This window comes from Aulonocara stuartgranti (assembly GCF_965226115.1).
Source record: "Aulonocara stuartgranti genome assembly, chromosome: 12".
Taxonomy (NCBI): domain Eukaryota; kingdom Metazoa; phylum Chordata; class Actinopteri; order Cichliformes; family Cichlidae; genus Aulonocara; species Aulonocara stuartgranti.
In genome coordinates, this window is record NC_138948.1 from 37723635 (window position 1) to 37736278 (window position 12644).

General features: G+C 43.3%; 1 protein-coding gene across 1 annotated transcript in view; it reads right to left on the reverse strand.

Annotated features, from left to right (window-relative positions):
- nr6a1a (nuclear receptor subfamily 6, group A, member 1a) overlaps positions 1-12106 on the reverse strand; it is a 122155-nt gene extending 110049 nt beyond the window's left edge. Inside the window, exon 1 of the mRNA XM_082555330.1 lies at positions 11802-12106. Coding sequence (XP_082411456.1) covers positions 11802-11868 — 67 coding nt within the window. The 5' untranslated portion in view covers positions 11869-12106. The remainder of the gene's footprint in view (positions 1-11801) is intronic.
- Between the last annotated feature and the right edge of the window lie 538 nt (positions 12107-12644).

The window sequence follows — 12644 nt, forward strand, 5'->3', positions numbered from 1 at the left end:
TGGCAGCCCTACACACAGAGCAGCGAGCGGCAGGTGTGAAGAACCATTTTTACTGTCAACTGACAGAAAAAGTGAAAGACAGAAGGAAAGTGACATGGATGAAGGATAAAGTTTGTCTTGAGCAAACCACTACATGGGAGGAGTGGACACATCAGGCCTGATGCTGAGGAGCCACTCAGTCCACAGGAAAACCAGGAGGCGGCACATTACAGTTTACCATTATTTCCTGGACATTTCTGTTACCAACAGCTTCATAATTCACCAAGAATCATGTGGCAAACACCAGCAGAAACAGCGGGCTCGCCAGGAGTTCCAGGAAGACCCGTGTGCTCATCTACTTGGGGCTTCATTGACATCAGGTTGCCCACCGACACCCAGCTTCAACCAATCACTTCCCCCACAAACAGCAGCGAAGGACAGTCTAAGGCAGCTACAGCCACCTAAAGAAGTTCAAAATTAAAACGCTGTGGCCATATGAGCGGAGCAGACAGTTTCTGTATAAAAGTGACAATATATGGAAAACTGACAGCACAAGGCTCACAAACTTTGCACACAGTTATTAGAGTTCATATTTCACACAGATTGTTACTGATATTTTGTTGATGCTGAATATCAGTTTTCACTTCATTATAATCTTGAAGAATCGTGTTTTTCACTTTAAACCGTTGTTGCATTCCACAGTAAATATAAAATAAATGAACTAAACCTACCAAAGAAGACCAGGCGGCCTCTATTAACTCCGGGTAAATAAAGAGTGAAGGCAGACAGAGTTATAAATAGGATGCTTTCAACAGCTTTTTCCAAGTTTATTAAATAAAAACCTGATCCAAGAGTCCCTCGTACTTCTCCCCACAGGTACAACTCTTAATCAAACACAGCCTTTCAAAAAACAATCAGTAATCTGACTTTCAGTCTGACAGCCCGAGCGCTCAGTGCTCCATTAGATTTGACAGATTGTTAAGGAACTCAAGGGCTGCCTTCACAGGCTGCTTGGCGGTCATCCCTTTGACCTCTACACATGACCCTTGACCTTGTTGTGTAACACAGCACACAGGAGCATCTACTCTGTCCTCTCTGCTGCTTCTCCGTGACCGTGTGATGCTGCTGTCCCAGTGCCCCTCAACTTCTCAGCACATGCTTTGGCTGAAATGATGGAGAGCAGATTCTCCTCCGTGCCTGACTGCATAGTTTGAAGATACCAGCAGCATTTTAATGTAACACGGTCTCTGCTTTGAAAGCTAGAAGAGCGCTGCACAGGCTATAGATCTGTTAAGATCCAGATATTTTAGGAGTTTCCACAAATGTTTGACTTTTCATGTGTAGAGCAGACCATAATAGCATTTTGTGTAGGTGTGATATTATGTAAGCTCTTTCGTACTGACATAGATTTTTTAATATACATAGTTGCTGTATATCTGTAATCTTATTGCCTTAAAACACATAAGAAAGCTCTTTATCAGGTATGAAGGGTCTCACTCCGAGCTCAACAGCCTCTATGCTAAACCCAGGAAGGACCAGTGAGTGTCAGAAGCACGATCCAGAATGAAACAACAAAGATCCAGAAGCACATCGGGAAGATGACCACAACAGTTTGGTGAATAACTCGGGCCACTGAAACTCGAAAAAGAAGAGCGCCAGTCGCCACAGAAGCACAGGCCTTTGCACGGCATGCACCAGCCACGCTGGAGGCACTAATCATGGCGGCACAGGAAAAACCTCTAAGCACAAGACTGATAGAGGCTGGGGTCTACCACACCATGCAAGACCAAAGATGGCCCTGAGAAAATGCAGCTCATCACAGCAGGGTGCAAGAAGCTGGTAGGTAGGGCAGACATATAACGCTGTAGCTGAGTGGCTGGCATAGCATAGAGGAACATCTGTGCTGAGTATGGTCTTGATGTCCTGAGGTCAAAGTGCCCACTTGGATGGTTGAGAGTGACCAGCTAAGGTCCTGTAGTACCTCCAGGTACAGATGGACAAAGCGGTGATGACTAATCAACCCCACACAGTATTAGTAGACAAGCAGAGGAGGAAGGTTGTAGTAATAGACGTACTTTTACCAAGTGATGGCAATTTCAGGAAGAGGGAACATGAGAAGTTGGAGAAACACAAAGTGCTGAGAGAGGAGCTAGAGAAGATGTGTAAGCTGAAGGGGGGATAGGAGCTCTTGGGATAGTGACTCCCAAACTCGGAGAGTGGGTCCAGCAGATCCCAGAGAGGACAACCGAGATCTCTGTCCAGGAACAGCAAAGATGCTGTGCAGGACGCTCAAGCTCCCAGGCCTCTGGTAGAGGACCCCAGTTTAAAGAATAAAGACAGACACGGGGTTGCTGAAATTCAAAAAGAACTTCAGAATTGGGGAGAAAGGTGACAGTAAAGGTGGCATGGTTACTGGTGCCACACGGGCTGGTCCGAGTGTTTCAGAAACAGAGGATATAGTCAGATCTTCCCCACAAAAGCATCTCTAAGAGAACTGGCTGATAAAAGAACATCTGATGTCAAAGGTCTGAGAAGAAAAAGCAGACTGGTTCTGTTCGACAGGTCGTCTGCACAGGAGGCAACGAATGCAGCATTCAAGTCGAGGTGAGAACAGACGTGCAGAAACAGGCTTGCTTATTTTGAACAGTGTGTATTTTTCCACTTATTTCAATACATGTTATCATTTGATATTATTTTTATTATTATTCATCAATATATAATTAGACTGAATTGATTACCCACTTTAGACATGAAACAGTGGGATAAATGTTTCATAGAGCATTCATCCACGTGAAGCTGGTGACCGTTGTGTTTATCTGTGGTAATCCCGACGGCAGTCACGCTGGGGGTCAGGCTGTGGTCAGAGGGCGGGGGGGGGAGCACCATCACTGCGGGCTGACATGCTCAAAGGAGCAACTTCCCTTTCATCATACCAGGGGTTAGAGTTTTACTGCCTCATACAGCCGGTGAGTGTACAAGCACTGTGCGAACTAAGCCCTGCAGCAGCCATCTGATAATAATCATCTCACAAAACAGCAGAAACAGTTGAGTCTGCTTATGGAGCCACAAGGTTCAGTGTGCACTGTACGGATGCTCCACATGTGTCGCACTTTCACATTTTTACACTAAAAATGAGGCGATATTGTCCGGTTACACCAGCACGAAACTAAACCTATAAACATCATGTTAGTTGGCTGCGGTGGTCGTCTGTCAGTTAACTGACAGAACATTTCAACACCACCACTGCTGCAACGCCGACGCCCACCCCTGAACAAAACCAAAACCTGCAACTGTTAAGTTTGCTCATGTGTCCCATTCCAATCCATCGGCATTAGCTGATTTACAGGTACAAAAACAGGCTGAACAGCAATATAAATGAGCTTAAAACAGGAATGAAAAAGCTAAAACTTTGCTTCTTCATTAAGAACATTTTACAGTATTCTCAAGAAAGGCCTTACACCAAACAGGAACAAGATTAATCAGGATTTGGTGCAGGCTATAATATGTCCTCGTAATTAATGTTAAAATGACAAAAAAAAGTTTTAGCTGGGAAACTGGCCTTTTTCAGCCTTTTCTTACTTTGTGCTGAATAAATAAAACTTCTGTAGCAGCGGAGTTAATGTCCTGCCAAAGAGTCTGAAGTTTTTCTTCATTAGTTCACTTTTAAGTTAGATGAATGTACTGCATTTTTTTCTATTTCAGGAGTGAAAATAATATCTAACAAGAAATAACTTACATATTTTATGTACGTTCTGCATGTGAATACATGTACGTTCTGCATGTGCACAACTCTGTTGCTTGTGAAGCTCGCACACAAGAATTTCACTCACATGTGCTGTACCAATGTACCTGCACATGTGATGTGACAATAAAAGTGATTTGATTTGATTTGAATACTGCTTTAATGTTTCACACAAGCAAAGCAGGAAGTTACTGCATTCAGAATATTTCCATTACTACAGTGTACGCATTCTTGAGTCCGTTCATAACCACCAGCTTGAAGTGTCCAAACAGGCAGCATTTACTCAACGCATGTGTGCTGAAGTAATGAGAAGAGTCACCGTTTAGCATTTTCCTGACGATGTGCACAGAGCTCTGTGTGTATCTTGTCTGTTGACTGTGAAACAATCAGTGTCCTGTGCTCAGCTTCACCCGACTATGGTTCCACTGCCAGTCACCTATGACCAGTACTCCCAGCATGGGGGGGGACTACTGAGCTGTTCAGAAAAAAAAAAGAAGAGAACGGGGTGGCTGCAGTTTAGGAGTCTCAGGTCAGGTACTAATCAAAAACTTGGTGGTTCGATCCCAGGGAGGTGCTGCCCTTTCTGCAAAGTAGGGAATAAACTTGGTGTTCCACCCCACTAGTTCTACAAAAGCCAGCACCTTCCTCTTTGTTGTGGGCACTGGGTATGCATGAATGACTTCCACTTTCTCCACTTAAAGTCTTGACTTGTCCATGTCCAACCTCATATTCAAGGTACTCCACCTGGCTCTGTGTCTGATTACATTCATTAGGACTGCTCGTGAAGCCAGCAAATCTGAGGTGGAGAACACACAGATCCATCAACACCTGGTCCATGAGATGCTGAAAGGTTGCTGCAACTTGAACTGAAACAGTCCAAAAAGGAGTTTGAAGGCTGTCACCTTCCTTGTCTCTGGTGCTGGGGCCACAGCTTCTCATCACCCTTTCCAAGAGTTCGTCAATGCGAGGTATCAGGTAAGGGATCAAACTTGAAGACTAATTCCAATTTTTTTCACTAGTACCCACTCGGCTAATCAGATTCAGCTGAACGTCCCAAAATGTCAATGCAACACAAACCACACAACAATGGTGGACATCAAGGCGATGAGATACCTGCTTCTAAACTGTTGGTACAGGACTGCACACCGTCGCTGGACCACAGTGTTGGTTTTGGAGAGCCATTTCACTTCTTGCTGGGTTTCAAAAATGCTGGTTTTAATTTTTGTGCAGGACTCAAGAGTGACACCACTAACTGGCCAATCAGATGGCTTGGGATTCTGGCAGAGTAGGTATTAAAAACATACCTGGTATCAGGTACTTCCACCTAATGGCAAAACCTAAAAGTCAAGTCGAGTCAGCGGAGCTAAGCCCAGTGGGTACTAGTGGAAAACGGCTAAAAGTTGAACACTGATCCATCTTTTTTTAGGACTAGCATAACTAGGCTTCACCATTTGTTGATCTTTCAATTACCCAAGCTGCAGCTGGAATTCTGTAGAACTTTCTGGAGGCTGGAACATTTTCCCTCAGGTGTATTTTGTGCTGCACCTGTGTTGTGAAACCAGACTCCTCCTGAAACAACTGTAAAGAAGGGTTCTTAGATTTTTCTGGTGGGATGCCTGAAGACTTGTTAGAGACACTAAACTCAGCTCTGCTTTGTTTGTGGGGAAAACCGTTCTCCCTCTTCTTCTCCTGACAAAGACAGTGCTGCCTAACCTGCTGCATGGATCTTTGTGTTGGAACCTAAAATTCCTGTAACAGGATAATGTGGAAAACCTTATGTTTCTTTTTCTTGCTGTCAGGTAAATATAGCTCATAGTAGGGCTGGGCGATATGACCCAAAATTCATATCTCGATATTTTTTAGCTGGATGGCGATATAAGATATATATCTCGATATATTTTTTTAAAGCCATAAAGTAAGAACAACAAGAGAGTTCTTAGTCAAAGCTGTGTCCCAGATGTCACACAGGCACTTTTATTAACATAGAGCAGATGTACATAAAATTTACTCAAAATTAAATTATGAGCATTTATTAAATAATAATGCTCCATAAATAAAAGAAAACAATGTTGTTTTTGTGCATAACAAAAAGCTCACAATGGTACAGTCAAAATGTAAACTAAAAGACGCTGAGCATAGTAACAAAGACAGATTTCACAGCTGCTCTGTTCCCAACTTGTACTGTGTGACTGATAGCCTGGAGTTTGTAATCCGCTTCGCAACCACGTCTCTTAACAGGTGCCATTTATGGTCCTTATACACAGTAGGGTAATATTACGTTGAAGCACAGTACGTATCACTCCGCGAGGCTCAGCCGTAATGCTCCGACATCAAGCGGTGCAGCTCCGTAGCTTACTAAAGTCGTACTCAAACATTTGTGACAGATTGCTGAGCGCCGTGTACCACATAAAATCGGTTCGCGGCCATCAAGCACAACCAGAATTCATACATAAGGCGCGCTGTCAACTTTTGAGAAAATGAAAGGATTTCAGTCCGTGCAGCACCTCTGGGCTGCATGGCGTTAGCGTTGTTAGCTCGTTAGCGTGGTTAGCTAGCTAACACATTGACGCCGTCCCGCCCCACGCATGGGGCGATGCGCAGTAACTCGTTAAAGGAGATTTGCCGTGTCCATCTTGTCGCTTCCTGCAGGTGAAGCGATGGGGGAGGAGGGGGAGTTGTGTTCAGTGAAGGAGAGGCGAGGCCGAGTAACGTTGCGTAAAGACGAAAGTGGACGAAAGAGAGGCAAACCTGCGGCTCCACAAGTATAATTATAACGTAACATAGACGATATCGATATAAAGGATATTGTCAGATCTTATATCTCGTATAAAAATATATCGATATTTTTTAAAAACTCGATATATCGCCCAGCTCTAGCTCATAGCTGACCTTACCAAAGCCTCTTATTAATTCTGTAATGCCTCTGCTACTTAGTTGGGACAGAAACTTTATCCCACAGTTTGTGAGGACCTCTCTAGAAATCTGTACACTAAAAAAAAAAAAAAAAAAAAAAACTTTCACTAATGCTCCCTGATTTATTAGCAAGCATTTGTAGACAAGTTGTGATCTATTATATGAACTACGGATGAAAACAGCAACCTGCTGGAAATGAGAACACAAGGTTTTTGCAGCACACTGTTTGCAACTAGTTTCACCCAGTGACAGCTTGCAACCTCCAGCAAACACCTGCCAACCAGTTAGGAAATACCCATATTTCCCTAAAGACTTCCAGGGTGTCACCGGCTGCTTTAGGCAAATCTTTGATTCAGATATCCCAGTAAGTGACACCTAGCTGCAGTGAGTGGCAACAGAAGCCCCTATTTTTCCCCTTTAAAATGGAAATATTGCAGTTCCTCAGCTGCTCTTTTATAACTTCCCAGACAACTGCATCCTTCAGTACTGCAGCTTTACAGGATCCCTACTCTGCATACCAAGTTCAGTGTTTTACAGCTGCCTATAAACTCATCTTCCACCCAAATTCAAACTCAAATTGAAGCCATTTACAGCCTTTGGCCCAGGCTTCGTGTCAAAAACAACAGAAGCTTGGCAAAAGCACTGCCAACAGCCTCAGACCAATTGTACTTACTGTAATACATTCCCTCTCAAAATATGGTTCACAGCAGCATGCTATGTCCTCCCTCGTCATCCTCCCCCACAGCTCATTAGCAGCTGTTAGATGCTCAGCCTATGCCAGGATCAAGGCAGCAAACTTCTGTGAGAGAGCAGTCCCAGCCCCATACCTCATGGATCAAGTGAAGGTTGTAAATACTTTCCTGGGTTACGGTGAGGTCAGCAGAGACCAGGGCCATTAATGCTTCAAGAGCAACATCCCTGGTTGCCGTTCCCATAGCTCTCATCCGCCACCTCCCCCAACATGTCCATCACAGCACACACAAGAAGAAAACAACAAGCAGAACTTTAGGAGAAGATTCAGAGCTCAGGGCGAAGAAAACCCTGGAAGTGTTTGTGAACTGAAAATAGCATAGTGAAGTGGAAAAGGCTTAGACCATCACAGGGAACTGGAAAAATATTTATCAAGATTTTATGAGACAAGATGTTTTTAAGGGCCTGAAAGCAAATGGAAATAATTGAGCACCAAACTAAAATATTTCACTTGTTGCAGGGGAACATTTTGGAACAACAAACCAGAACATTATTAAAAATTGAATTAATCCATCCAACATGTTCTTTTAGTTCCTTTGAAATGGTGTTAATTAATCTCCCCATTATTTGTCTTTCATCCCATCCATCACCAGCTGACCCGCAATATGTGTTGCCTGGAAACAGCACCATCAGCATGAAGGAACTGCAGCATTTAGACCTCTGGAACTGATGAGGACTCAGTTTTCACCGCTCATACTCGACTAACTTCTCTTTAATAGTTTCTCTCATCTTAACATGAAATCAGGGAGGTGAATGTTTCCCTGTAAGGGTGAAAAAAGTATCTGAGTTATACTAAACATTTTGCAGAAGATGTAATCAGATTGTACTCCACGCACGCTGTCTTGGGTCAAGAATCAAATTGAGATTAGCTGTAATGACCTCTGACATCTAAATAGAAGGTTAAACCAATCAGGCCAGATGTCCTCTCAGTATGTGGGATAATCATGAAAGAGCAAACAGATCCTGATGTTGTTACTAAAGTCTTATCATATTATCAGGAGAGACGCAGCAGCGAGACAGGAAAACCTGAAAATCTAGAGATATTTCTACGTTGGACACGACTGAGGGCACTATCACAGTGATCACAGCTGCAGATATATAAAGAAAATAAAAATATATAAATATAAATACAGATTCTGAATGTTTAATAACAAATATATACTTTAAAAACCAAACATGTACTTGTAATGTAATTGCAACAGGACATTTTTGTAGGTTTTTGTATTACTCCATCATTTTAGAAATCTGTCTACTCACTGACCACAGGCCTGTGTGATGAAGCTGATCTATACCAGGGTCACATTATAAAGCCACCTGCTTTATTTGTTTGTTTTTCGCTGCAGCGATGTGCATTTATTGCAGCACTTACAGGATCTTCTGATAATACATCTTCGTTTGTTAAGACTTACAGAGTTGAACCTGTGAGAGACCTGATGCTTTGGTTACACTCCACTGCAGACACCCACAGCCAAGCAGTCATTCTTGCTACACTTTATAAACCACCGCCTGGAGTGCAGACGGTGCGCTGTGATGTTAAGTCAATATGGGCGAGTCCACACGTCACAAAACAGACGTCCATATGGACGCTCACCATCTAATGTTAAAATACTCACAGCCACAGAGTAAAAGTGCACTCGAGGCTTTTCACGAGTCGAACAGAGAAAATTATTGTCCTGCTTCATGAAAGCTGAGCTTCAGTTTACAGCACAGTGAAGTCTGTCATCCACAGAGACCACAGAGGAAAATGAGCTTTTCATTAGAAACGGAAACATACATGATATTGGTTTTGTATTATCACTCTCTGATACATTTATCTTTTTTTCCTTTCTTTAAACAACAAAACAAGCGCGACACCACCTGGTGGGGAGTGTGTTCAAAAAAGGCTTGACTGAAAGACAAGAATCACTATGATGCTGAAGGCGCTGCAATGATTTTTGTTTCTTCTCTTGATTAACTTGAATGAAAACGTGTGTGTGTGTGTGTGTGTGTGTGTGTGTGTGTGTGTGTGTGTGTGTGGCTGCTGATGCTAACACTGATATTGTGGCAGCAGAGGAAGTGTTCTTAAGAAAAAAACACAACATGATGGATCACATCTACATTCCTGTCACCCCCACACTCCACTCCACCCCCACACGCCTCTACTGTACTCCTGGCTCATTCAAGAATCGGGGGTGGGATGGCGGGGGTGGTGTTTGTATCCTGTCCCTGTCCCACCCACTGCCAGCTACCCCCTTCACTCTGCCCCAAGGGAAAAACACACACAACAACAAATGTACCAGCAGAGCAGGGGCTGACAAAGCACTTTGTTTCAACCAGTTCATGCCAGTCTACTTCACCCATGCATCAAACCTATCTTCCCGTGTGTGTGTGTGTGTGTGTGTGTGTGTGTGTGTGTGTGTGTGTGTGTGTGTGTGTGTGTGTGTGTGTGTGTGTGTGTGTGTGTTAACTCACATTAAAGTAAACAACAATATTCACTCTGCTAAACATCTTTTGATGAAAAAGTATCAAAGTGGTCACTTTCAAGATCAAATCTCAAATGAGACGAGAAAGTAGGGATGTGTGGACATACGAGCTGATGCTGAGTGACATCAGGCCAAAACCATTCAAAGTAAAATCCTGTTACAAATACTCAGCCTGTTACTTTGTTTTCATGTATTTCCTACTGTTTTCTACTCTGCAAACAATTAGAAATGATAAATAAGCCGTTTTGTTTGCAAAGATAACACTGACCATTGAATCAGCTGCTATCAGTCTTTTTAAAGATACTGACTCATGGGTAATATTAAGTATTGTTTGTTTCACAGCTTGGTGTTACAGTGTGAACGACAGCTGAAGGCTGAACGTTCATTTTTAATCATCAACTTTTGTGTTTGACCACCACAGAAACGTGGAATAATCGGTTATCTGTGCATTTGAAGTGTTTATTAGTTTCCTTCAGTCATGTGTGGCGTTTAGAAATTCCTGCCATATCCTGAATTTTAAGACCAGGTATTAATGAATTAAGACATGATGAAGAAATAAACATTTTGACGAGACATATTCTAACAATATGCAGGGAAAACATTATTTACAGAATTATCAACGAGCCTAAAATGATTTCAAAACGTTTTACGAAATACTTTTTATTTTTTGGGGTGTATTTCTTTACTCGTGTTTTTATGCTACGATTGAAAAATTAAAATGATTTAATCTGTAGAACTGCTCAGGCTGTTGTCGTCATTATTGATTATTCTGTTGATTATTGCTGGAACCCACAGAGGATGTGTTTCAGTGAAACAAAGACAACGCCTGAAACGACTCACGCAGCAGTCACCACCACAAAACATACTTTAAAAAATATTAAATTATTCATGTTTAATCAAAATTAATAAATAATTGTGGGTACATTCACGAAATAATTTCAGTATTAAAATGAAACTAAGCCTAAAAAATTTATGCATTAATTTTACTATTAAATTAAGAAATCTAAGGGAAATTCTTAGGGGGACATTTCAATCTAACGTGCTTCTTCAACAGTCTTAAATCTTCATAATGAGACTTATTAAGTGGATCAGAACACAAAGTCCACCCCGATATCCATAAGTCACGTTGAGGTAATCAGGGCTGGCAGGGTTAAAGGAATTTTAATCTTGGAAATGTCAATAAATCTTCAGCCACCCGCACGGGGGCACGATATGGGACTGGCGCCTGGGACAGTCTGCTGCAAGGCATTGTGGGCTTAGTGTGAGCCTGGAGCTGGTCAGCATCACAGAATATTAGAAACGAGTATCAGGCACACTGAATAAGAAGCCTTTCCAGCAGCACCGTGCCACTGTAAACAAAAGTCAGCGGGACCGGTGCAGTAGGGGGGTGGACCTCTGCATCCTCTGTTATGGCCTTCTTGCCATCCTGTGAAGTGCCGGATTTTGAGGACTTAAAGGACTAAAGGCTTCGGGGCATTCTCCAAGTTCAAAAGTTCACCTTTTACGATCTTCCCGAGCCTGACTGACCACCTCCAAATAAAAACATTCCGACCTCAGTTCCCAGCGAGCCCAGCGCCATCTCTCTCTGTGTGTCTCTCACACACACACACACACACACACACACACACGATTAAGTCATATCCACCAGTGAAATAAACTCATCCGTGCTACACTGCTAACTTCGTTACCAACGTCTCCGAGTCTAATAAAAATAAAATCACGCGGCTGTCCCGCTGCTCCTTTTTTAAACTTGCGCGTTTTCATCAGCGCCGCTTCAGAAAGGCTGCGGTGCACGTGAAAGGCTCGTGCAGCAGCAGTGATGAGGCGCTGATCACACAGCCACAGCCACGCGCTCATGTTTTGAGGTGAGCAGCGGTGCCCGGGACAGCAGCAGCCGGGCTACGTGTGCTCGTGTGCGGACGCGAAGGAGGCTGTTCCACGCCAGGTTTGCCTACCGTTTACTGGCTTGGCGTCGTTTCTCTCCGGGTAGTCGAACCCAGTCGCCCTCTTCTGTATCTCCATCCTCCTGCATGGACTGAACCCGAGTCAGCTCGAGTCCGACGTCGCCCCTTCGCGCCGCGGAGAAAGAACCACGCGCGTGGGGGTGAAGGGGCAGGATGACAGCACTGGCGCTTCGGTCTAAAGTGAAGCTGGCGCTGCTTTGGTCGCCGTGTTTAGCTTGACTGACTCAGTACTCGAACCGCGGACCCATGCTTTGACCCTCCTGCTTCCAGTCAGCAAGGAATAGCTGGATCCACACCCCCCACCGATGGTGCGTTTGAGGATGTCGAGGAGGGTGGTGGACGGCAGCTTCTTAAATCAATTAGTGGTGATGGGAGTCTTGGACAAAGGCTTCTATGCAAAACGTCACATCATCTTATATTTATGACTGAAATCCTTTCACATAATAACGACACAATATTTTTTCATATCTATGATTTATTATTTCTTTACATTAGTGGTGTAGTTTCAGATGCTCAAGTGATGAAGTCAGTGCAGATCTGAGAAGCAAAAACTCAGACTTCACACTGCTCTAAACACTCAGTTTCAGGCAGTTTTATTTCTAATTTAGACACTTTATGATGATAGCAGGTCTCCCTAATATGGGCATCTCAGGCAAACAGCTCCAACTGTAAACAGAAGCCCACTTACCACAAGTTTTATTTTTAGGGCCAGCCAATCATTAGGAAGGAGGAAAGGAAATAAACAGCTTGATTAAGAGAGGATGCTGTACTAAGGCCCAGTATAAGATAAATAGCTAAGCTATCCTAGTAAAGTTCAGGAGTGGAGTTGGAACT